Source organism: Parus major, chromosome 1 (assembly GCF_001522545.3).
Source record: "Parus major isolate Abel chromosome 1, Parus_major1.1, whole genome shotgun sequence".
Classification (NCBI taxonomy): Eukaryota; Metazoa; Chordata; class Aves; order Passeriformes; family Paridae; genus Parus; species Parus major.
The window spans coordinates 77908776-77936608 of NC_031768.1; the positions used below are offsets into that span (position 1 = coordinate 77908776).

Genomic DNA, 27833 nt, shown 5'->3' on the forward strand with positions numbered 1-27833 from the left:
AATTTCCCCCTAGATTATTGTAAAAGTCTGAGTGTGCTTTCTCTGTCTGCTTCAGCTGTGAATTAAACCACCCTAATTTAAACCCTTTCACTGGAGCTTGGGTTGAGGAACCTTGCCTTGGTTGGTACAACTGTGGCAGAAGGAGCTAAAAAACAAACTCACTTCAGGTATTGAAGATGCCAATACTCTTTAAGGAACTCCTCTGTTACCTGTCCTTTGCTAATGGCTACCATTCCTTTGGCTTTCCAGTGGAAAAAGCTATGCAAGCACTCTTTGGCCATGTCTAGGAACTAGAGTGAATTTAGCCACACAAATAGAAGAAATGAAATATCAAAGTGTGAGAGGAGAGAAAAATCCTATTTGTGGTTGGATAATTAGTCATTTTTGATCTAATATTATCTTAAACAACTATGTTCAAGAGGCTAGAACTTAGAAAAAATGCTTAAACAGAAAATAGTACAAGAATCTTTGATTCTGCATTTTTACTGCAGTGATAGTTTTGCCACTGACTTAATGATAACACTCTGGAGATTAATATAAAAATTATTAGATTTAAAAAATATACTTTCTAAAAAATTGTACAATAGGATGCTTTTGTAACAATAAATTAAATCTTCAAGCTTAAAAATAATTTTTAAGCATTTTAATATGTTGTTTCAAAACTCTTGTATCTCAGTGATCAGAATAGATGTGCAAATATGTATTTCTAATAATTTGTATTTCTGTAAAGTAAAAATTATTTGGGTTAATAGCAACTTAAAAAAAAAAATTCTTCCCATTCAAAATAGTTAACTGAACAATTCTGATACTGTACTGATAAAAGCAGAAAGTTTTGAGACTTTCTTGCCCAGATGTCTGCAAATTACACAAATTTTCAATGGTATCATTCCTTGTATTAGACACCAAAACATGCAGAAAAATGTTATTTCAGATTCTATTAATTTTATGTTACAGTATTTCTACCTGAGATAAAAATTTCCATTGTATTGAGGTCTGTGCTTATGATGAAATTTTAATCTTGGGAGGTAACTACTAAAACGTGATAGCAGTTTGAACGGATTCTATCATTGCAACTATCCTAAAACACTCTACTAATTTGAAATGCAGCTATAAAAGCTTTTAAAGAGCATGTAAAATATAATTCAATAAATATTCAAGTGTATGCAGCGCCACTCAGTACCTTTATTTCTTTTTAAATAAAAGAACTTTCCAAGTGTAGGGAAAAGAGTGTTTTCTGCAGAAAGATCATACTGTCATTTTCTAATCTTAATTTAAATGCTTGATGTTGGGAGACAGTGGCTGTGGAGCATTGATGGACCTGCTTTTACATAAGCCCTTCTGCTGGTTTTCACAGGGATAGGGTTGATTTTCTTCACAGCAGTTCGTATGGGGCTGTGTTTTGGATTTGTGCTGGAACCAGTATTGATAACAGAGAGATGTTTTAGTCACTGCTCAGCAGCACATGCACAGAGGCCTCTTCTGCCCCTCACCCCACCCCACCAGTGAGGAGGCTGGGGGTGCACGAGGATTTGGGAGGGGACACAGCTGGGACAGCTGATCCCAGCTGACCACAGGGATATTCCAGATCATATGGGAGCATGCTCAGCAATAAAAAGCTGGGGGAAGGTTGCCTGGGCCTCACATGACAGGTGGTGAGCAATTGCGCTGTTATAACTGGGCATCACTTGTTTCGCCTATTCTAATTATAGCATTATTATTACTATTGTTATTGTTATTATTACTACTACATTCCTTTTCTGTCCTACTAAATTGTGTTTCAACACATGAATATTACTTTTTTTAAATTCCAATTCTTTCCTTGTGAGTGGGGGAGTGAAGAAGCAATTGTGTGCTGTTTACCTGCCAGGTTAAACCACAAAAGACCTAAAACATGAAACTGAATATTTAGTATATGGACTGTGCAGAACAACTCAGAGAACTAATGAAGAACATATTTTTTTTCTCTGATTACAAAAGAAGCTGTGATTAGAGATACTCTGAATGCTATGGCAAAGCAAATTATAAGCATGATGCTGTATTCTTATTTGTTACTATAATTTTATTTTTACTATAGTAATAATACTATTATACATGCTAACATAAAACTCTCTGAAACTACTCACCAAACCTTCTAGTTTTCTAAATCACCTTAAATGTTTGCCTTTATGGAGGCAGAGTTTTCTCCTTTCTTTCATGCTTTTCTTTACATAAATATACTCTGCTTTTTGGGCACAGGAGAATTCCTTTTCTTTTTGTTTTTCTTCCTATTTTAAAGTCCATTCCATCCACAGTTTGGATGAAGGGCACCATGAAAAAAAGCCTGCCACAACTGAAGATAGATGGCGTGAATAATAAAATCACAGGTTTTTTTAATCTCATGTTCTGACCTTTTTGGAAGTAATTTTCTCTCTAAACCCACAGTGAAGTCCATGTGATCGGTTTCCTTTTCTTCCCACAAAACTGCTTCTCTATGTATTTAATAACAATTATTACTGTTGTGTTATAACTTCTCTAAGAACAGAATTTTCAGACTTGAGTGCCTACTTGACTTGGGTTATGGTAGCCTTTAGATAATAAAAACAGTCACTGCACCTCCACTCCCCCCCAAAAAAGGACTGATCTTTTTTAAAAGGAACTCCCATTCTCCCCCTCCTAGAGTAATCCATAGGTTTGCTGGGCCTGCTTGGTATTTTGGAAAAACACGACAACTACATTAAGGTGCTTTGATAGTGATATTGGGCCTTTACTTTGGATGGTTTTCACAGTTGTGGTTTAAACTTCTACCAGTTAATGTGCAAAATACCATCTAAGAATACAGATCTACTTTAAATACAATCTGCAAATTTGTAGGAAGCTGTCCATTTGTTAATACTACCAGTGCAAATACATTATTATTACTACAGCTGAACAACTTATGCTTTCAGTGAGATTAGTGTCATAGAGTATTTAACATGTACACATACCACACAAATAATATCACTGTTGACATGGTGACATAGGGGACAAGTAGTGAAAGAACAGTGTCCTCACAAAGGGAATTTATACAGACAGGATCTACTTTTCCAGACTCGTACATAAAATCTGCCTGGTCCCTGTGAGGCCAATGACTTCAGTGATGCAAAAAACCCCAAATATCTTACACAGCTGGTTGACATAATCAGCATAATACTCTTGAGAAAGAAAACTGCAGATCTTTAATGACCAAAATGTCTTCAAGAATTTGTGCTGTTGCTTTTACCTGGCAAGTATAACAGCTAGCTTGATTTTAAAATTGATAAAAAGCCTTTTCCTGAAGAATTGTTTTGTTTTCACTGCTTCCACTTTATTTACTGCACTAACTGAGACAGTGGTTAGTGTGACTAAGAGTTGTATGATCTCCAAAGAGTAGAAAAAACCTCCTTCACACAGATATTTCACTCCAAACACACATCCATTGAGCGATCCCCAGCTACCTTGGAAGGTATTAAGTCTTAGCATTTACCCTTCACTTTTCCCACATGATGAAAGTGCTTTGGCTTGATCAGTTATCTATTTTGTGCACATTTTTGTGGTAAATAAATAGCTTTTCATTTCAGAACTCACAGGCATGCTTTAATTTTGGAAGAAAAATGGAACATATCAGCTTCATCAGAGAAAGTCCTCTTCAACCATGCCCCAACCAATTTAAATCAACTGCATATGGTCAAGGTCTAACTAAAGGATTGAAATCAAGAGACTGAGGAAAGCTTATGTAAATTGCAATTAGAAGTAAGGTAATTACATAAGGAAACAGTAATTAATGCAGATGGTTATAGGTAGAATGTGGGCATAGTCCTTTTTTAGCAAAAAGATGCTACTTCTGCATATCTTTCTTTCTAATACCTAGAAATTCACTGTATACTGAAAAAAAAGAAGAAATCATGCTGCTTTTTGGCCTGCCAGTATAACTTCCTGCAATTTCCTGTGTTTTCTCTAGAGGTCTCCTCTCTAAGACATGATGGTTCCTGTGCCCAGGATTCCACTACTGACTGAGAGACACAGATGAAAAATATTGTAGAATATACACCCGTCCCTTGCACCAACACCATGTTTTCTAATTTTTTACCATATAAAAAAAGGATTTTGTGCCCTTTCTCCAGTGCCATAATTACCATGGAAACAGAACCAGAAATAACAGGTTTACGCTCAGAATAAAATAAAACATACCCCAGATTTTAACTTAACTAACATCAATTTCCTAGTTTATCTGCATACATCTAATGGTTGAAAATATAATTTTAGTTTTCTGGAAAAATCCTTAGGTAGTTTCCTGCTTGGGAACAGAGAAGTGATAGTACAAAGTGGGCCCAATCATAAAAGCACTGGCAAGGTGATGTACATACACAGTACATGTCAAATTTGCATGTTTTAAAATCTGTGTATTTATTTGAAAATCTGAATAGCTTTTCATTTAGGAATTCTAATGCATGATTTAGATACTGAAATCCAGACTCAATATATCTGTTTCATCATATTAACTACAATAATAATAATTTATATTGTGTTCAGTAGTCTGGTTGAGATTTTTCTTGTGAGAAAGGTCAGCTCTCACAGGTGTCTCTCTCACAGTTTTGATTGATCTTCCAACAGCTCTGAAATCACAATCCTGCAAATTACATGCGTAGTTCCATTGTCTCAAATATTTATATTCTCATAAATTAAATTTCAAAGTCTCTTATGTACAGCAAGTGTAAATCCTGAGAAAATGAGAAAAAAAATCTTACTTCCTTCTCACTTGAGAGGAGTTAAGCATGAGCAAAAAGTGCACTGACCAATTTTGTGAAGTTATGAGACGTATTGGTGCAGAATAATCTGTACCTTGGTTTACAGGTATTTGTTTCAACAACATCTTCAACATATTTTGAAAATTCACAGGAAATCAGCCATACCTGCCACTTCCAAAGACAGGTGGATGTATGTAAACATGTATACCTGCATATTATAGATCTATTTATTTTCACATGAATACTACCTCCAACACAAAACAACACTCCTTAAAAAGACATTAGAATTTAGGCAAAACTTGATCTACCTATACTGGGATGCTGCTCTGTTTTGCAGAAAGAAAATTGTTTTAAATTTTTCCAAAACCTAAATGTATGAGTTTGAAATCTTAACATGTCGAATTTTAGCTCCAACTATTTCAACTTTACTCCACATATCTGTTTCATGTTAGTGTTATCATGTCAGTTCCTTATTACAAATAATAAACATATTAATTCCTATGAATTTTTATTTTCCTGTACTGTGAAATACTGTTTACCAGGAAGGTTTTTTTGTTTTTTATTTTTTTTTATTGCAATGCCATGATTATAATATGTTTGAAGGCAATTCAGTGGCTCATTGAATACAGGGAAAGAAGAAGAGAGTCATCACTACAATGCTTTCTATGAGTCTGAATATTCTCAAGTCTCATTATTTTTCCCTAACAAGGAGTTTATTGTAGTAATGACTTACTCAGGGCATCTGAAATTATGTTTCTTTCAAAAATCAGGTCACCCAAGAAGACCAAAACCAGACAAGGCATTAAAATACATTTATTGAAACTTCCAACAAATGAAACTGGAGGACATAAAGCTTTTCAGCAGGGCCTGTAGTTCAAACTGCTTATTAAGAGAACCTCCTGTTGAGAAGTTTACCTCTCATGTTGATTTTTCTATCCTTTTCTTGTCTTGTTTTTATTTGGTAGTAAAAATACAGTCTGCTCTATTTTGCAAAACCTGGAACTAAGAACAGCTTGAGCAGCATATAAAAAGTTTTTAAAGTTCCATGTGCTAATTACAGATATTAAACACTTCTGAGACTTCTTTTATTGCCAATTTCCATCAGCCAACCAGAAAAATGTAGGAAGTCTGTACAAATATACTAACTAGGTCTGATATTTATATTGGTGGGAATTCTGAATGAACAGAAACAGCAAGAACTTGACAGTTTGGCCTAGTCAGACCATCCAAAACACTTAAAAGAAATTTCATAAACAATCTAAACATTACCTCTCTTCTGTTTCTTGCACCTTTGAATGGGTTTGGTAGCTGTGTTCTGTTTCCTTATATGTATCCATGCAACCCAGTATCGATGTTTCTGTGTCATTTTGTAGTTTAACAAGGCTATTTTGTAGTCTTAAATTCTCATGTTTCATTTTGCGAACAGAAGCTGTGAAATTTCCATGTTCTTTGTTACATAAATCTATACACTGTGAAAAGAGATAATACCATCATTAAGCAGTTATTTTTTCCACAGTAAATGGGTATATTTTTAACAAGCAAACACAAAACAATGTTCTGTGCTAAAGAAAAGACCTAGCTACCATATATAATCATGCAACATTTAGGGCAAACCAAAAGAATTGCCTCCAGAAAAAAAAATCACAGTAGTTAAATGGAAAAGAAGGGATAACAGTTTCTATAACACAATAAAACAAATTAAAATTTCTCAGCAAACATGCATTCAAAATATTACCGTTGTAAATGTATCGCTTGCTTTGTAAAATGGATGACATAAAAACAACCATAACAGCTATAGTTGCAGACTGTATTGCTCCCTCCAGAAACAATTCCTTCAAAAATAACAAGCAAAATTATAGGAGTTCATTACTATACTAGATACAGAGTATGTGTACACTTTAATATGTGTGTTGAGACAGTCACCTTCAGTTTCCGAAGCAGTACAGCCACATAAGCACAGTGCTCACTGTCCATGTCACTGAACCCTGCTTCTCAGCTGGGTTAGCCCACATGGTGTGCAAGGCAAAATACTGAAAATGCAAACCACACATGCACTGTGATCAGGGGCTAAAGACCCCCACCCGCTTGGATATCAAGAAGGGAAGATGGATATTAGCTCTGGAACTTGTCTAGCCAGGATACACTGTTCTTTTTTTTCTCCTATCACTTAATCTACAAAGGCTACGGTGCACACCTGAGCCAGCTATTTTGGAACTATCTCTCTGCAGAGTACTGCACTGCATTGTGTAATATATTTGCAATAACAATATACTGTCTTCACCAGGAAATTCTCAAAAGGTTTATCAGATTACACACAAAAGACTAAAATCCCTTGCATTTCATTAAGTTGTGCTTTTATATGTTCCTAGATTTACCTTATTCTCTTGGAACTCAGTAACTCATTATTTGGTTCTTAGTACATGGCTGGCACAACTGTGCTTCGACATTTGAAAGCTTGTCTATTCCTTGCACTGATTTGATGCCATCTCTTCCTGTGAACCTTGCTTTGCTTAATTTTAGGGAGAATTCATGAGCCAAGCTGGCATGGAAATGCCAGAAGGTATAAGAAAATTTAGTATTTCATGCAACTATGGGGGAGCAGGGGCTCAGCTACATCTCAAAAGCAGGAGGAGTGGCGGAATCTAGGGAGAAGGGAACGCTAAGTCATCCAACCACTAATAGCTCTAGAATCAGCGGTAAAGTTATAATGGCATGAACCCCAAAAGTGAGCTGGCCCAGCTACATTGCTTTTGACATCTAAACCCTGACAGTAACCCTGCCTGATGATGCATTACACCACACTGACTTAAGGCTGGCACTGAGGTCTGTGTAGTGCTCCACTGTACAGCACAAACATGTCCATAAAAATCTCTCCAATCCCTGCAATCTTAATAACAAATATATCACAATCGCTAATGTTTAGATCCTCACAATATATTAGTAAAGCAGGAAAGAATTTTTAAGTCCACAATTCTATTGAAACATGTATTGACCTTGGAATACATAGTAACTGGATTTTACTGTTAAAATATAACAAACGTGATGTCTCCAAGGACCCTTGTCAGACAGCTCTTCTCAATCTTCAAGAAAAGTGTCACTGCAGAGAAGAGTTAGACATGCATACACACAGCCATCTATGCTTCCACAGTAATATATATACACATACAGATATCCATAATAGTGTGTATGTATGTGTAGGTAAAGCATCACTGATGGACATCTATGCTATTTGAAGGGTGTGAATAAATGTGACATTCTTAATATTCCAGTGGGATTTTTTTTTTTGGTGATAAATACAGTAACTGCAGATGTTCTGTAAGCAGGGGATGTGGGGATGTTTTGAGGCTTTTTGTGGAAAACAGGGTATATACTATTAATTATACCTTCATAAATCATAGTTCTAGATAATCTTATGGCACACTCTTTATGAATTAAATTTTAAAGATCCCCTGTTTGGAGAGATAAAAATACTAAACTGAAAATAAGCTGGGTGGGAGCAAAATGTGTCAGTTTTCTACACTGCTATTTAAATACCATGTGAACAAAGGGGTAAGGTATTAAAAAAGGGACATATTTTTGTCTGTGAGAATGATGACTAAACTTAAATAAGTGATATCACTTAAAAAAAAATAAGCTCCCAGAAATTGTTTAGTGTCTAGACAGTTACTGAAAAATTTAGCTTACTTGGAGTTTAATACAATTAAGGTAAAAATTACTCTTAGCTCTACTCATTTTCAGGCTGTGTGTGAATGCCACTTTGTTTTGATTATGTTGCACAGCTTATTTTTATTTATTTAATCTATGCAAGTCAGGAATCTCTAAATCTGCCATGATCTTAATCTAAATTTACAATAAATATAAGTAACTATTCTGCATACTTCATAGGTTAAAAAAATTACCATGCAACTCTCACACTCCTGGTTTTCCACCATTTCTTTTAGATGTGTGTTTTCAGATTTGATAACTTGGTAATGGAATTCCAACAACTAGGAAAAGATTAAGTTCATAGTTAAATACAAGAATATTACACTCAACTGGAATAACACTGGGTATAGATAAATTTAAGCTTAATTTTACAAAATGTACATTAGGAATTACAAAACCTACTGTTATATTTTTAAAAGTAGCAATACCAATGTAGGAAGAAGTATTAAACCATCTATAAAAGATATAAAAATGCAATGCCTCTAAATTTATTTACCTTTTTGAAAGAAGTAATGACTTAGGAAAACAAGAAGTTCAAATGCAGTTACTACATAGAAATAGGGACAGATTTTACAGGCCACTGAAACTCGATGAAATCCTCTTCATGATGTCTAGAAATAATATCTACTCTTTTAGTGATATGGAAATACCTGGTAAAGAGTGCCACACAACAAGAGATATCTCTCATTTTCCCAAACACTAACTTTGCTATTATCTAAAGTAAAGTATTACTTCAATCAGTTTTCCACACATAGTGAACCTCTCAGAAACCGTAGAGATACCCAGAAACCTCTAAATATGATTGTTCTTTTGTTTTACAAACTAAGTAATGAAGATTACAAATCTGTTTATAAAACAAAAATTTTCCACCAAGATCCCCACTGTATCTTACAGTTTCCAGCTATAAAATTACTCAAATTTTCTATGCAGATTTGTAACATTCTTCAAAAAGCTTTAGAAAACACTGAAAAATGAGAAACTTAAAACATATGTAATTACCACAAACTGCAAGTTTTCAAGATCTTTTAGATGTTAAATGATAACTAGATGTGATGGTCAGAGCAAATTTCAATTTAGATATACAGTTGACATTTACTGGTGATTTCTTGTTCCAGTATCAATTTGGCTGCTTTTGTAATACTTCACAGATATTACAGCACCACTGATAAAAACTACAGCAAGAAATGTGATGTCTTTATTTCCACAGATAATGAATGTCATTATCAAGAGTGTGGAGTAAAATGATGTGGGCTGCTTTGCCTACTTGCATACCTGTTGTTTAGTTAACAATTTGTGTTTTGTCTCTAACTCCATTTTTAACTGTCTTTCCAGAAGACTAGCTTTCTCCATGATAGTTGCTATAGTGATCTCCTTCTGATGAAGCTCCTCTGTCAGGTCAGAGATTTCTGTCTTCATTCTTTCCTGCTCAGAGCAATGGGACTGCTCTTCTCGATAAACATGGTTTCTTATCTGTAGCAAATACATTTCAAAAAGAAAAAATGCTGTGCAGTAAATATGATTGCATGACGTGCTACTTATCAGTGACTTTTTCTGCTGTTGCTTCCAAGACACCAACTCTTCTAACTGAATCAGAGATTCTGAGATTGTAAAACAAAATGTCTCTGGAAGCCAGTGCAGAGCAATCTGTTTATTTTTACATCTTTTTTTTCAACACTTCTCTTGTACTTTCATTTGCCTATTTAATATTAAATAGGCATTAAAATATTTAATATTAGTAATGAACAAAATACACTTCAATTTACCTTTTAAAAGAAAGTAATAACAATTATGTTAAGAATTGGAATTTATGGTAAAAAATATCCTAGGTAATATCCATTCAATAAATTTAAGTACTCTTTATTTATACAGCACCTAAGTTAAGTTAGGTTTAAAAACAGTTTGACAAAGCTTAAATTAACTTAGGAGCAACATAAGTACATTAATCTTGGCTCTTTAATAAGAAATGGTGCTAGAAATAAAGGGTATACATGGCAAATCACTTTATGATAATTTTTCCTGCCATTAAGGTCAAACTTTCTTCCATACCGCCTGTGTATAGTTCTCCAAAGTATCAATACAAAAATTGTTTTCCTAATCTTTCTACTATAGCCAACAATTTAGTACTGACAGATTTTTTATTGTGTAAGAAACAAAACAACAAAAACCAGCATAACAACTTTTGAACCCATTTTAACAACTTTTAAAGTACTATATATGAGTAACAGATTGCATTTAATTTTTATTTATGCGAACAGTACAGAAATATTAGAATTGTCAAAAACTAGATGTAGATGCAAAAAACCTAAGAGCTAGATCATTACTGTCATGCCAAAACTGGTGAACCCAACTCGATGCATCCAAATAAAGACATTCAAAACCCACTTGCCATGCATTCCTGTAACCTGCTCTAGGTGGCAGGGGGTTGGACCCTTCCAACCGTAACAATTCTGTGATTTCTGTTTACATTGCTGCTTGGCAAAACCACAACGTGCTTGTAAGACAAATTCTGAGCATCCTCTACTTCCAAAGTATTTCAGCCTGCCAAGCCATACACCATGCCACAGTGTCATGCCACGCTGCTTGCTCACAGCACTTTTGGAAATGTGCAACACAATGTGATGCATTGTTCCAATGCGAGAGCTGTGCTGTGCAGCAGGTACCTGATTAAGCTTAGCCTTGTGTATCTGCCACAGTGACTTCTATCAGTTATCTGTTTGCATATCCTACCTCTGAGACCACCTACAAATTACAGCATAGCTCTACAGGCTAATAATTAATCAGAGCTTTGGAGGCTTTCTTAGTTGCATGGTATTATCTGTATCACAGTAATGCGTAGGCATGGTCTCTTCCATCATTTCAATGAAGTAGGTAGGCACAGAATCAGAATGCCGGTTTTACAGCTACACAACTAAGTGCAACCATATATGAAATCTTTTTCATATAAAAACACTTATGCTGTCCTGAACCTACAATGCATCCTCCTGCTCTCTACAGTATATGCACATATCCTAGGTCAGTACTCTCTCCTAAAAATCCTGTACTGCAGTTAAGACCTGGAAATTATATGAAATACCTTGTTCAGCTCTTCTTTGTGTTCTTGACTTCCTGCAAATAGCAATAACTCAGTGTTTTTATTTTCTAGTTGCTCAGTAAGCTGAACATGAGATGATTGATGCCTTTAAGTAAGAAAGAAACAAAACATGAAACAACCAGAACATTCAATACTCTTTACCTTGCAGTATCCTCTCCACAGTGTAAAACTGTAGAACTGCTTGCTGATGAAAAAATACCCCCAGACATAACCACCATTTGGCCTAAACCAGGCTGGATTTTGGGAGATGTCTAAGAATTAAGGACAATACAACTATGTGCAGAAAGAATACTGAAAGCTCCTCTAGACTGGTATTTCATATATTTTGAAATGGCAACAGCAAATTAGATTAGCCACAAAATCATGACAATTTTATTCAAAGGAGGTTAGGGAGAATCTTAACTGCATTGTTTCCAAAGTGTTTTAAAGCTGAGAAAATGAAAGACTGTAAAGATATAGGTAGAAATATATGAAATGTGTTGATTTGTAGAAATCTAGGCATCATTAAAGCTTTTTAACAGAGACTGCATCTATTGCCTAAAATTGGATGATATAATTGTCAATGAAAATATCCAGTCTACAATTCAGAAGATGACATTTGAATCCTGACTTTTCAAACAGACTTAATTTAAAACAAATGTAAGAAAAAGATTATTAGCTCAGAAGTACTTGTAATTTTAAATATGTCTTCACCATCCATACTTTATTTGAATTTCCTGCATATCTTTATACTCTTTGATTTTCAGTAGTTCTGTATACAATTTTTGGCATTCCACTTGTATCTTTCTCCAGAGACCATCCCTTGACTGCAGCTCATTTCTCATTTCTGAGACGTCTGCCTCCATGTTCTAAAGAAACAAGCAAATGGACGAACAGTTAAATAAAATTTAACCAGCTGTTAACCAGCCTTAAATGCTGGGTTTTGACACATCATATTCAATACCTGTACATACATGATTTAAATTTCTGAAAAACATATTGCTTCCATGTCATTTCCATGTCATCTAAAAATCACATTCTGAATATGTTTTAGCCCTTGCAACATTCCAATGTATCTGCCTCTGAAATTATCATAGGAAACATAATTCAGAAGTTCTTTATTGTACTAAATGCACCTAAAATATATAGCTTGCTTGTTTCAGAAGGTTCTGCATCATGGAACATGTTTCACATGCCAGAATTGGTGTCATAAGTGGCTTCCATTTTCTATTTTCCTAACAGCATTTCCAAATTTATAAACTTTAGAAACTACAAGGCTGCATAAATCTTCTTCAAAGCTAGTTCCATCTGCATGGAGTTAATTGCTTATTTAAATGAACATCACAAAATTTTCAAACAATCAAAAAAAGATTTTTCTTAGGAAATTGACAAACCTTTTTGTTTTTTATCTTTAATTTCTGATTGATCGTGTGTTAGGCAACCTGAAGACACATACTACATTTGGCATGATAAAACATGAAGTCCAGAAAAATATACTGAAAACATACTAAATATAAGAAATTGGAAATATAACCCACAAATAACAAAAGTATCAATAATAATCAGTGCTTGCAACAGTAATATCCAGAAAATATGTATTGCTTCTCACCTAAGATCCAAAAGCATTAAAAAAAAGATTTTTCCAAGGATATTAAGCCTTTACCTTTCAAACTATTACACCAAAAACATTCACATTTTTCCTAATTTCTTCATTTTATCTGAATAAAGCTTCCATCTTTAAGAGCAAAAATAAAGCCTTTAAAATTTCAAAAGAGAACTGGATTCTAGAAACTGCACTACAAGGAAGAACTTCAAAGGTTTATTTCCCTTAGAGCCTCCTATGAGAATGACCCTCCTTCCAAGAAGCCTGTGGTCTTCCTCTCGCTGAAAGGGTTGCTGAGGACAGATATGAAGTGCTTTTGCATTTTTTGGATTCTTTTAGGGGGGGGCTGCATATAAGGACTCATTCATCTTATCCTTTGTTACATTAAGGCCAAGAGAGCTTTTTTAAACATCAAAATGCAATTCTGGGTATATTCAAGTGAAATAAAGCTTAATGAACTGTTAAAGTTGTTGGTAAGACTTGCTTATACTCATCTTCATGACTCCAACATTCAAGAAATAGCCACAATTGTTTTATAACATATGAATATGGGAGATGGCTAGTTACCCTTCTGATTTCATTCTGGCGTGGATAAGGAAAATGAATTCCACACAATTGTGTGGCAGAAGTAATATTTTCTGTGATAGACTGCTGTCATCACACATATTTACATAAATTGTATTTTCATGTGAATTAAAATAGTAGCAGGAGCAACAGCAGTCACAGCAGCAGCTGCAATAATAATTGGCAGAACTTCAGGTCAAGAGTTTCACAGTTTTACATATCAGTTAAAAAATTAGTTATGTATCACTTATAATTTTAGAAAATATTTATTGCATCTGGTTAAAATGAAAATTAATTTTGAAGCAGAAAACTTTACAATTTTTTAGAAAACATCTCATATAGCCTGCCTTTTTCAAGTTGAAAAAAACATTAAATCTTTTATTTCCTTCTGTGAAAAGTTTTGCTTCTACTAGCTTCCCAATCAAAACAAAGTCCCAAAAAGTTCCTGATCAGCTCTTGTTCTAATTCTACTCAAAGCTCTTTGTGGTGTGTTGACCCTGACTGGATACCAGGTACCCACCACAGCCACTCTGTCAATGCCTTTCCCAGCTGGACAGGGTGGAGAAACAAGAGAAATGCTCTTGGATTGAGATAAGGACAGGGAGAGATCACTCACCAGTTACTGCCAAGGGCAGAATAGTCTCGACTCAGAGAAATTAATTTATTGCTAATAAATTAGAGCAGGTTAATGAGAAATAAAAACCTAAGTCTTAGAACACCTTCTCCTCATGCCTCCTTTCTTCCCAGGCTCAACTTCACTCCTCAGTCCTCTACCTCCTTGCCTCCAGTGCTGTAGGGATATGAGGAATGGAGGCTGTGGTCAGTCCATCACACCTTGTCTGCTGCTCCTTCCTCCTCAGTGGGACTCCTCACACTCTTCTCCAGTTCCAGTGTGGGTTCCTCCTTAGGGAGATGGTCTTCCATGAATTTACTCATGGTGTGTCCTTCCCATAGGCTGAAGTTCTTCATTAACTCCTCCAGTATGACTTCATTCTATGGAGTGCAGTCTTTCAGGAACAGGCTGCTCCACTGTGGGTCCCCAGGGGCTCATAAGTCTTGCCAGCAAGCCTGCTCCAGTGTGGGCTCCTCTCTCCACAGGACCACAGGTTTGTCACAAGCTTGCTCCAGCACAGGATTCCCACAGTCTCCTTCAGACATCCCCCTGCTCTGGCTGGGTCCCTCCAGGGGCTGCAGGTGGATCTCTGCTCCACCCTGTACCTCCATGGGCTGCAGGGGCACAGCTGCCTCACCATGGGCTGCACCAGGGGCTGCAGGGGAATCTCTGCTCTGGTGCCTGGAGCACCTCCTGCCCCTCCTTCTGCACTGATCTTGGGTCTGCAGGGCTGTTCCTGTGACATATTCTCACTCTTCTCTCTCCACTGCACAGGGTTTTTTTCCCCTCCTCTAAAATACATTAATCCCAAGGTGCCACCATCACTGCTGTTGGGCTCAGCCTTGCCCAGCAGTGGCCCCATCATGAAACCGGCTGGCATTGGCTCTGTCAGATACGGGGGAAGCTTCCAGCACCTTCTCACAGAGGCCATCCCTGGAGTGCCCTCATTACCAAAACCTTCCAACACAAATCCAATACACTGCTCAACATTTTAAATACAATTATATGGTGCATTTTAATGTAAATTAGTGTCCAGCACCTGACCTAATGCTGACTTTTCAAGAACCAAGCCCCTTATGTGATGTTTTCAGGTTACCTCTCATGTTATGGCTGCAGATAAATTTGTCAGATAATTCACAAGGTAGAGAAACAGAATGCAATCTCCATTTACATATTTTAAATTTTGTATTTTCTGTAAAGTCAAAAAGCTGGTCTCCCATACATTTTACTTTATTATTTGCTAATTAATAGTATAAGTGAAATAATTAGAAGCACACATGATGATCACAGGCATAGAGGAATATATGAAGCACAACAATTATTGCTCTCATTGCCATCACAGTTCTCCACACCAAGATTCCCATCCACTCCTTCCTCCTTTACCTATATCATGTCCAACTACTGCCATCCTCCACCTGATTCTCTCTCATACAAGCCTGCTTACCTTTTCTGGCTTACAACGGGCCTTGCATTTTCTTCTTTCTCATACAGACATTCCTAAAAAAATATTTTCCCTTAGCTACCCCTTTTCACCATACATTGACATCAGTGTTTCCCTTATGCATCTATTTCCAAATGCAGCTTTTCTAACCAACATAGCAGCATTCCACACCACCAACACAGTTATTCTGCAACTTTCTGCCCTTTAGATGACACTGTTATGTACATCTCGCTCCACTTCTACTTAAAGTGTCTTCAAGCTTCCTACAGCTCCTGTATTCTCTTGAATACGTGATTCCTAAATTCTTCCTGCTTGAAGATTTTCTTCAAGGCTACAGCACAATCTCTCCATTGTACAGCATATATCCACTTGCTCCAACTGCCATGATTTGTTCCACTTCATATTCTAGTCCCACTGCTATAGATGGCAGCCTTTTTAACAGGCCCCAAAACAGAAGTTTTGATTGCACACTGATAACTTGTTTACAGGCAAAAGATTCAGTGAACTAATGTGCAACTGGCATGTATAAACTTGGTTCTTCTCACAACACCTGACAACACAATCTGAAATTAACCTCTGCCATGTATATGCTAATTCCTATAAAGTATATTGCATATACTTGTTAGCACTCTGCAAGACTGTCTATAAACAGAAATAAATCTTACTCCAAAAAGATTTGAAGTTGTTATAGGCCATTCAATATATTACTGAACCTAGAAATGCTTAAATAAATAAGCAAAAGCATAACTGGTATATGTCACCAGAAAAAAATATCCATGAGAATCTCATTCTTGATATGTTTCAAACAGAGATAATAAAAAAAGTTGTAAAGATGTTGTATTATCTCAATCTTGTCAGAAATCATATACCATGACCAAAAGAAGGGGAGCAAATGTTTTCTTCATAGATCAGTGCTATGATGAAAAACAGTAAACTAGGGATAAGATAAAACCTGATGGTTCTTTACATGGCCAGAAACTTAATTTTTTTAAAAAATTGACTGCATAGTCTTCTTTCAAAACTAACAAAGCATACCATTCATGTTTGTATATGCTTATTTACTAGCTATATGACACAATGAACAAGATGTAAATCAGATAAAGAGATTTCACAGAAATCATTTATATACAAAGAACCAGACTAGGGGAAGTTCATGTAGATCCCATGGATATAGAAGAGTTATAAAAACCTAGATACATAGACAAGAGAAAAAATATACCACTACAAATCAAACTTATTTCTGTTTTACTAAAAACAAACAACCCATAACGTTCCCATGTTATTCTGTGTTCATGCACAGAATAATGTACATTTATGTAGGCATCTCATTTTGATTTTCCAACATTAGTCTACAGTCATCATAAAACCTATTACTACCTGGCACTGATTTTGGTACATTTTTAGATCCTCACGGAGTTTCATATTTTCTTCTACTAGTTCATTCTTGTTTCTTGCTATTTCATTCACAATTGCCTTTAGCTTTTCAATAATCAAATCATCATTTTCACTTTTGGGCTGGGTACAGGTAATTAGCTCTTCTTGGTTTTGCTTCTTATTGCATATTTGGAGTTGATAATTTCGGGTCTGCTTCTATGAAACAAGAAAATATTTTAAATTAAACTCAATTATTGTATGTAAATTGCTAGGACCAAACCATTACTACTGAAATCATAAGGCTATACCAATCTTCACCTGGATTTGCTTAGAAAAGATGGCACAATTCAAACAGTTTGAATTACTTGCCTTCAGTAAAAAAAAATGTTTCAAGAACCTTCAAGGGCACAGGAGTTTTTCAAGGATCTTTTTCTCCTGTACTGTGTATTTTCCTAGTACTTAATGAGCCTCAAACGTGAAAAAGGTGATTATGATGACCTACTCAAAGCAGTTACCTGTGAGAAATAATTTGAGAGAAATGTTCTTCTTTGATTCATTGAACTCAGTAGGAGCTGTATGTGTGTGTGTGCCTCATGATAGATATTAACCTTTGACTAGAGGGCTACCATTACATAGGTCATGTACAAACAGCTCAGTTACTACAGAAACTGTACTTCTTTGAGATCATTATCCTTAAACTTGGGGAAGAATAATTCGTACATTCGGCAGACTCCTACACCCCATGCAGCTTTTTGCACCAATTAAAATCCTAAAAACAAAACTTTAGAAAATTGGTATTGCCAGTATTTCTGAATCCACAGGCATTGTGAAGAAGCATAATTACTATGGCAACTGTTTTTGCTGTTTAAAAAACTATCCACATGAATCCCACTACTTGGAGATTAACAAGCAGCACTAATCTTTCAGAAGACTGAGAATTACTTGAAAAATTGACCACAAAATACAACCTGGAAATCATATATCATATGCAGAGATCAAGTTGGGCAAGAAAATATAAAGTAAAAATAAATAGGGTTACAAAAACCATATTTCACTGACAAGGACTGCAAGAAGTCATAGTTTAGACAGTTTTTGACATTATTGACTATATCCCCATAATTTGTGTTGGCTGAGAACCTAAGTAAAATGGACCACTGGCTGCATATCAAATAAAAAGCAAAAATAATTGGCTTCATTTCTGTAGATAAAAAAATAAGGTCCCTTTGACATGCAAGTTATGGACTTGGATATACCAAAGTGTCAATGCATCCTGTGAAAAATATAGTGCAAGACTCCAAATAGAAATCAAAGATCTCATGAAAAATGAATTTGCGGCAAAGATGCAGGAACAATTAACACTTTTGAAACAGCTAAGGGTAACAGTCTATCAGACTTGTACTTCAAAAAATAGTAGGTGTTATGTTACAGTTGTGAAGGAAATTGTCTTCAAAGCAAGTTCACTGATGGCAATGAAGGCTTCAACAGAAAAATGTGAATGATCACCCTGAGTACTCTATTTTGACTTGTCTAACTGTACAATCAACATGTCATCAGTAAATTGTCTAGTCAAAGACTTGCTTTTTGAACACATTTGTATGGAAGTGCAATTGCTGGAATATAATGCTCTCAGCAGCTAAACCCAAAACATAACTGCAATCCTTGGAAACTCTGGATATGTGTAAAGAGTCTCATAGGAATTGTTAAGAAAGTGTTTCACTAGATTAAGATCCAATGAGCTTAGTAACAGTGGAAAAGGGAATCAGTGAGCAACATAATTGGCTTCCCTTTACTTAATTTTCAAGCTGTCTTGTGGCCCAGTCAATTTGTAAGTTTTTTTTTTTTTTTAGAGAAGGATACATCATCAGGACATTATTTAATTAAATGTTTTTCTGAATTAGAAGGAATTAAAAAATAAAAATATGCAGCATCAATAGTCTATATATAAAAAAAGCAATAAACAAATTGATAAGTAGAAAATAATCATAAAGTCAACCAAGGAACTGCATGGTAACTAAAAGGCTGAAAAATATGAAAAAAGGGGCTAAGTGATCCAACAAACAATGCCAAGACTGGTTCTGGAATAGCATATGAAAATTCATTTTTCTGCATAAATGATACTAGCATATATTTATGATCTTAAAAAAAATGAAGGCTATCAGATTTGAATGAACTTCATACTTGCATTAACACCTTAATGGCATGCAGTACTTACTTGGTAAGATACTTTGTAATAACTTGTCACACTTAATTGCATATTAGTAAATAGCATGGAAAAGCATCTCCATAATATGCTTAAAAAGTAAAAAGGAACATTCACTGGTTTTTGTAATTGTTTCATTTTTTAAAAAAAAATAGAAATGCTATAATTTTCATCATGATCCTTATTCATTTTCTCATTTTCATGAGAACAATTAAATGAAAATAAGATCATGTATCATTAGATCTTCCAGTATGGTTCTGCCTTGTCATATATTCACTATCAATATAGACATGCATTGTAAGATTCACTGTAAGCTTAGTTTTTAAAAATTAAGTTAAAGTAAGCTCTAGGTGAGCAAAGAGTTCATTTTCTTCCTAGAACAGGAAGGTAGAAATCTTACCTGAAATAAATTACATTTCTCAGGCAATAATTTTGGTTGCATATCTACATAAACAGAATTATTTACACAGGTTGTCCCATTCTCCCATTCTTGTGATTTTGCCTTATATTCCTGAAAGATAACAAAACAAGGCTAGTAAACATAGACAAAATACCTATTTTCCTCAATCTAAATTTTTTTAAAATTTTTATCGTTCTAAGAAAAATCTGGTTTTTAAATTAATACCTAATCCTTCCATAATTTTGGAAAGAAGTTAAAGGAAAGAACAATTCTATAAACCAGCCATCCAGTCATCCCCACCAGAGAAAGACAAGTCTTAAGGGCTATTGATTTGAGAGCAATGAGTGTAAACATAATAATTGAATAAAAACTATAAAATATTAGAATTATTACTATGATACACAAATTTTATTGGATAGTTGCTCCTGTGACTTTAAAGCTATATCAGTGTTGAGCAGGGTAATCGGCAGGGAATCAAACCCTTAATATTCAGGCACAAAGTGCTCACTTTTTACTTCTTGCTCTCTTTAAAATTGGTGCTTCAGGTTCTGATTTCATCTGGTTTAAACAAAAAACTGTTTAAGAAATTCTATTATATTAGATTTATCTAATATTGTTTTTGTATTTGCACTTACATTCATATTTATAGTGTATCTGAATTTGCTTTAAGCTCATGCCAAACCTTATATGTACACAAATACATTTTGAAGGCAATATCCTAAAAATAAGCAGAACTTCAGTTACTAGAACTGTTGCTCTTTTAGTCTGAAAATTTAGTGAAATAACAGTACACTGATTTATATATTGAAAACAAATGGAAATGTTGTTCCAAAAGGGCAGATGATATTTTATAATTAAACTAAACTGGCATATTCCCCAAATTTAAAACAATAAGGGTTTTTATGGCTACTGAAAAAACTTATTTCTCAACATAGAGGATTAATACAAATCTTCTTTCATAGCTGCCCTAATATCTGCTTTGACATTTAAAACAATAAACATCTTCCTATTTTATAAAACATGATAGAAATGGAGTTTCAGACTACTTAATGAGGACTGCAGGTTCAAGGCCTTACTAAAGCACTGCTGAGCTTAGTAGATTTTCATCACAGTAATTATTTCCTGAATACTTGAATTTGCTGAATATATTCCAAGTACTCATTTTTTATACTGCATAATTAATCAAATTATAGCATTGTCTTACATTATTTTCACATTTTAATCTTGAGTAAGGCTATTCTCAAATTAGTTGACAGTAGTGATATATCAATGATAGATGTACAATCCATTTATTATTCTTGTGGTAGCTGATGTTGGCATGAGTTGACATGCAGCTATGCTGCCGTCCAAAGCATCGTAGCTTTTCTGATGGTGAGAACTCCCATGTGGAAGAGACAGCCAACATCATGTAGAGCTGGGATGTGTCTATGTAGACACAGGAACCTGAAGGTCACAGAAGTCAGTCCTAGATCTTATGGAATAACATAAAAGGCAAGTCCAAAACACAGATCCTAAGACCCTGTTTAATATGGGTTAAAAGTAGGATTTACTTAAAATCTTCTAGAGCTGAATTTCTTGATTGCAAAGTCTTCAAAGTGTCCAAATCATCTACATCATAAATCTACATCATAAATGCCTAAGTCTACCCAATGCTTAGCAGCTGGGCAGGCAGCTCCCATATCACCTAGTACCACTCTCCTTGCTTTGCCTACAGCACCCAGCACAGTAAGCATGTGGAGCACACACTACTTTATTATGCTCTTCACAAAGGATGGACAGAGAAAATATGAATTTTGTGATCATTCCATGCTTCATCAGATTACTGGTTAGACTGTTCTTCCCATAAATGGAAGATTCAGTGTAAAAATCTTTCAAGACAGAACCTGAAGTATAATCTTCCCATGTTAGTTTTATACCTATCAGACAAATGTTATTTTTCAACAGGCTCTGGAATTCTTCCTTTTGAAGTTGTTTCATTTAGCTCAGGATATCAGGAAATTTATTGGATAGGTAAAAAAGAAGCAGCAAAAATTAGCATACCTAGACACTATATTGCTCAGTTTTAAGTGACAACTGGATGTCAGTTTCTGCCCCAGTGAATGCAGCCAGAAGAGTACTTGGAGAGAAGACACCACTTGGGCATACACTCTTTACAAGTTCTCTGTCTTGCCTAACTTTCCTGTTGGTCCAATAAATACCTGATTATTCTGCAGATCATAAAGTAACCTCTGAGAAGTCAAGGCTGGGAATTAAGAACAAAAATCAGCATCTTCCCATATTCAAGAATAAGTCAAATAAAATCCAGCCTGTGTCCAAAGGGATAGGGAATATAACTGAATCCTGTCCTCAGCATCTATTATCTACTCCCCCAGTCAGTATGCTGGATTCTGGAGGATGTGTTTATCCTTCCTCATACATTGCCCAGGGAAATCAGGCACTGAGGTCAAGGTCACAGATTGCCTCAGGCATATGGGTGCTGACAAGATATATGTATAACAAGCAGTTTCCCAATCCTAAATCCTTTTTTCTGTGTAGACCAATGTGGTCAAGGTTGTCCTGAGGTCTACAAAACTTGAATTAATGGTAGGTATTATGTGACAGTATCGTGCATATGTATAAGCTCTCATGCCTCAAGAGACTGTGTTATCCAGTACACATCTATTCACCAGGAAAGCAGTAAAATTTATTTATAGTTACACTTACAAAAAAAATTGGTATTAAATAATATTAAAACTAAGAACCATTCTTGTCACAGCAAGACAATGATACAATTTTTGTACAATTACGAGTGAAATAAAGCTTACAATTTCAAATCAAAATTTAGTTCTAGAAGCATAATAAAATTAAAATATAATGTCATACTATTCTTACCTCCAGTTTCATGTATAAATTCCTTGGGTTAGATGATGTCTCCAAGTTTTCCTCATATTTTTCTCTACTTTCGAGCTTTTTTTGTTTTAACTGATGTGACTGTAGCTTTTCATAACTATGTGTCAATCTTGAGAACTAAAATCAAAAGTTAGAGTTCAATATGCAGAATCTATCAAGGATGACCACATGGACAAAGTTTTCTTAAAATTAGAATCACCAACTGCTGTTTTAGTATTCTAAATGTTTGATCAATGTAACAAAAAAATCAATTAATAAAATTAAAATCAATTAATAAAGTTATCACAGATGAACAAGACTAAGCTCTCATATAAATGTTAACTGCTCCAATGGGTTCATTTGACAACTACTTAATTCCACTGGAGTTCTCCATGGCACTGTCACCCACAGAATCATTTCCTCTACAGTGTTCATATGGAATGTTCTATACTTGTTTACTGCCATCTTGTGTTGACATTTTTAAAGGGTGCTTCACTACTCAGAATGATTATCATTAATGTACTCTGAACTTGTGTGTTTCTTTCTTATGATGAAAATTGTTAAAATGCTCTGTCTGTGATGATTACAGTCTTCTGGTACCACTGAGTGGGTCTCAGAATCAGACACTAAAAAGACAACAGACACTGCATACTGATGTCACCATGAAAGCCTGGCTTAGGAGTCAGAGGCACAGAAGAAAAGGCACCAGGGTAAGGACCAGCCTCTCCAGAAAAATAGCCAGTTTTCACATCAGTTCAGTGCACTGCACAAAACAAAGGGTCTCTCTGATAACAGATTTGATACAGAACAGCAATACTGTTTGGTAGGAACGTGTACATTTGGTTTTGAAAAAAAAAAATGCAAACCCAAGGATATTGATAAAGGAAGCACTAAAAATATGGTCTTAAGGAAAGGTGAATGAAAGAACTTGGGGAAGAATATCGTGCAGAAAAGAAGCTTACAGTAGATACTGATCTTGTCTTTTGCTATTTAGTTCCTTTACATTTAAGTATATGAATTAAAAAAGAAACTGACTCTCATATAAAGTTCTTTGTATACCCAAACAAAATCCACAAAATGTCATAGTTTTGTTAACAGCTCAAAGTGAACTGTTATTTGGAAACGGAATGGAATCCTGTTGAGTCAACACTGAATGAGCAATTGAGGTCTGTTCAGACAACAAACAAGGCCAAAGAAGTCCAGAAAAGATACATAACAGAAACTAATTAAAAAATATTCTGCAAACTTCCTAGACACATTTGAGATGAACTTGAGAATCATAACATGGGACAGCAAAAACTAATTGAAAAGATAACAAAAAGACAGATTGTCCTGGATGAGAAAATTCCATTATATGAAGAGGCCCAGGCATAGATTTCACAAACTTGGAATGTCTGAATAGCAATTCTGTAACATGGGCACACAGAGCTGAGTTATCACCTTCAAAACCAAATAAAAAGTCTTGCAGTGAAGCTGCCTATATATGAAATTGACTTTGCCAGAGAACAGAGTTAAGATAAAATATTTAAAATGAGTCAGAGTATCCAGGCTCAAACAACATGGAACTCATTGACCTTGGAAGAAAGATACTCTTTTTCAAATAACAGTTTTGCTCTTGAATATATTATGGCATATGTGAACTGCCTGGGAAGACTAAATTCAGATAAGACAGGTATTGGAATGTTTATGCTAAAAAGGTTAGGAAATACAACAAATCAGTAAATCAGTCTAAAATGGAACAGAGTGGCCAAAATGTGAAAATTTAGTCTGAGTCTTTTTAACGACAGAAGGATATTGAAGGCAAATTATAGTCTGGATACTATGATGACTGGAAACTAGACTAAAAGCCAAAACCCCTTCCATTAAAGGCCAGATATTTGTTTTAAAAGGTTCAAGTTTTTCTATTTGCATGTTGTACATGTTAAAAAGAAAAAAAGAAAAAAAAAGGCATTTTAGTGAGTTCTGGGGTAGAATCGATTTTAGTTTAGATTTCTGAAAGTTTGACATACAAGCCTGAGATAGTCTGCATCAGAAAAAGCTGCCTGTAAATGCTTAGTCATTTCAGCTATCTTAAATTCTTGTCATACACTGGCATGAATAGTATTCTGGGGGTGTCCATTTCTTTCTGTAGATTCTGGGATAACTCAGATGTAGCTTTTACATGTCTAAGTGAGGAAATTAGGTGCAAACTTCTTAGAGCAAGAATGATTCCGTGTTCTTTTGCTGAGAGATTTCCATCACTTTCAAAGAGAGAATAACTACTAGACATTAATATAAAAAAAAAAGAAAAAAAGAAAAAAAGAAAAATAAGAATCAAAGTAATGAAGATACACCTTGAAAGCTTTTGCTATTTAGTTATGACAAAATGCTGCATGTTTGAATGAATGCAGCAGTGTGGCCTAGGAGTTTCAGATTACGTACCAGGAATTATTTCCCTGATACAAGAAAAATGTAGATTTTACTGCATTCAAAAGGCATACAGTCAATTCAGAGGGAATACTGCTCATTAAACAGCTGGTTTTAGCAGTACCAAGGGAAAAAAGCACAAAGGACCACAGAAAAGAAATTTATTCTGAATAACCTAGCATTCTGATAGCTAGAAAAAGTGATCCTCACTATTTCTATCAAGATGAGGAAGGAACAAATCTTGGGAGGGATTTTAAGAATACTCCTCTAGAGAGAGATACAATGCTATTGGTAAACAGAAACACACTAGTTTAGTTTTTGTGCAAAACTAAATTGTAGCTCGTAAGATTCTACAGTTCAGAAGGTGGTATAACTTCCAAGTGAGAATAAGAACCGAAAGAAGGGGATCAAAGGAGATAAGGCAAAGATTCATATTGTCAAAGAAGGTCTATATTTTAGATACGAGTTTGTGTAGCTGAGAACTGGGGACATTAAAGTCATTCCACTGCAGACACTGCAGCACTTTAATTCAGGAAAGAAACTCAATAAGGAGATGTGCAAAAGCTAGAGGAGCAGAGTGGGACAGTCCTACTGTCTAGCATATGTGCTAGGAACTGTTTGATGGGCAGACTTCTGTTTATCACATAGAGAATCAAGGCAAGCCCCCCAACACAGGCATTCAACAGTTTTCCAGCCAAGGTGAACGAGGTGGATATTTCATGAAGAAATAAGGTTTGTTCAAAGGAGAGGAATGGGGACTGGAAAATAAAATGCAAACAGCATCAGTGCTGGAACCTTTAGAAAAATAAATAGGATGACTGAGAGAATTAAATGTTTGGAGACATGGATTGGGAAGGTGATGTATATTCTTAGGTGTTAGAAATCCAAAGTTCTTGCATAAAGACAGAAGAAGAAGCAACCAAGAAACTCAAAGAAAGGTTAAGTGGTCTGAGAGGTTTGCTAAAAAGGAGAATTTGGGCAAGAAATATAACCAGGTTTAAAGAGAAAAGCTAGTAGGTTAAAAAATGTCAGGTTCTTTAAAAAAATAAAATAGAAAACAGGTTGCATTTGCCCATGAAACAGGTAATTGAAAACTCTAAAATAAAAAATCTTTATGAAAAATAGCCTGGACTTTCAATTTCAGAAGGTTCAATTTTAGTGAAGATATTACCAAAAATGTGAAATATAAACGCAAGTATTTTTAGCATGAGATAAAATTCATTAAGAAATGAAAAATATTGCAGCAAATGTTATAAAGAAGAGAGGTGTACTATATTTTGAGGATAGTTCTGCATTGCTAAAGATACCTTACTACTTATGCCTAAAATGTCACACTTTTTCATTGTGTGTTTATCTTCTCAATAATCATGCTAAGATGAACATTTTCTGTAATTCTGCAAATTATAAACCAGATTTTATTTCTAGCTACTTTCCCAAATGATTAAAAGTGATAATTACAAAACAGCCAAAGCATTCACTGCCTATTTACAGAAATGGTTTCCAAATCCTTTTTCATATGTAAAAGAAAATATAAAGACAACATAACCTTAAGAATAAGTAATACATTTATTCATCTGATGAACCCAGGTGTACTACCACTTCTAAATGAAAATAATGATATTCAATTTATGCAATCTGACTTTACTATATAATAAGTCTGGTGACCGGAAATTCTGAATTATATCACTATGTCTCTGGTAGGAGAATCCAGTGAAGGGAACAGAAAAGTAGCAGGAAAAACAATGCAGAGTTGTCTACTTTAGTTGTTAAAATCTGAGAAACAGAATCAACTCGAGTTTGCTAAGAGTTTAGATTCCTGATTGAAGTAGAAAATACTGAAGAAACAAAAACACAGGTGCAGAGCAAACACAGCCAAACTGAATCATAAAACCATAGAATGATTTGGGTTGAAAGGGACCTTTAAAAGATCATCTAGTCCAGCTCCCCTGCCTTAAACAGGGACATCTTCCATTAGACCAGCTTTCTCTAAGCCCCATCCAGTCTGGCCTTGAACACTTCCAGGAATGGGGCATCCATAGCTTCTCTGGGAAAAATGTTCCAATATCTCATCACCCTCACTGAAAAAAATAAATTGTTCCTCAGGTACAATCTAAATATGCACTCATTCAGTTTGAAACCCTTGTCCTTTTTCTCAGCCTGTCTTCACTGGAGAGATTGTCCAGAACCCCCTGATCATAGTCTCCTCTTGACTCACTCCAACAGGTCCAAGTCTTTCTCGTACTGGGGACTCCAGGGTTGGACACAGCACTGCAGGTGGGGCCTCACCACCGCAGAAAAGAGGGGGAGAACAACCTCCCTCAATCTGTTGGCCACATTTCTTTTTATGCAGCCCAGGATATAACTGGCTTTTGGGGCTGCAAGAACACTCTGAAATAAATAAAAAACTCCCAACATCATCAATGTGGGCTACACCAGTTTTGATACAACAGAAACCTTATGGAAAGCTATCAGGCCACTTTAACAGTTGAGGGAAAATAAAGCCAGCAAAAGTTACAGCAAAGACATGACAAGCACAGTATAAATCTTAAAATCCCTAATGTGCCTCAGAATCATACTAACATGAATCCAATTACCTATTTTATTCATTCACCAAGGCTTTAGTGTATTAGTCTGAAGTTAGGAAATCAAGTATCTGTCTTCATAACAGATGTCACATCCACATCAAAATCTATCCGAAGAGTTTCGACACGACAGTACATAAATTATAATGGAGCCTGGTAGGCAGCTGTAGCCATCATCATTTGTATGACACGATTCATCTTTCCCAAATCCATAATGGCACATCTATACAATTTGGCATGTGTAAGTTTTTTATACTGCAATCAC

The 27833-nt window shown here is 35.2% G+C and overlaps 1 protein-coding gene across 1 annotated transcript in view; it reads right to left on the reverse strand.

The window, feature by feature from the left end:
- DEUP1 (deuterosome assembly protein 1) overlaps window positions 1-27833 on the reverse strand; it is a 58404-nt gene that overhangs the window by 7026 nt on the left and 23545 nt on the right. The window contains exons 6-13 of the mRNA XM_033514393.1: window positions 22584-22718; window positions 19713-19823; window positions 17116-17328; window positions 12241-12386; window positions 11521-11623; window positions 9720-9917; window positions 8642-8728; window positions 6012-6211 (exon numbers count right to left, since the gene is read on the reverse strand). Of these exons, the coding sequence (XP_033370284.1) occupies window positions 6012-6211; window positions 8642-8728; window positions 9720-9917; window positions 11521-11623; window positions 12241-12386; window positions 17116-17328; window positions 19713-19823; window positions 22584-22718 (1193 nt within the window). The remainder of the gene's footprint in view (window positions 1-6011; window positions 6212-8641; window positions 8729-9719; window positions 9918-11520; window positions 11624-12240; window positions 12387-17115; window positions 17329-19712; window positions 19824-22583; window positions 22719-27833) is intronic.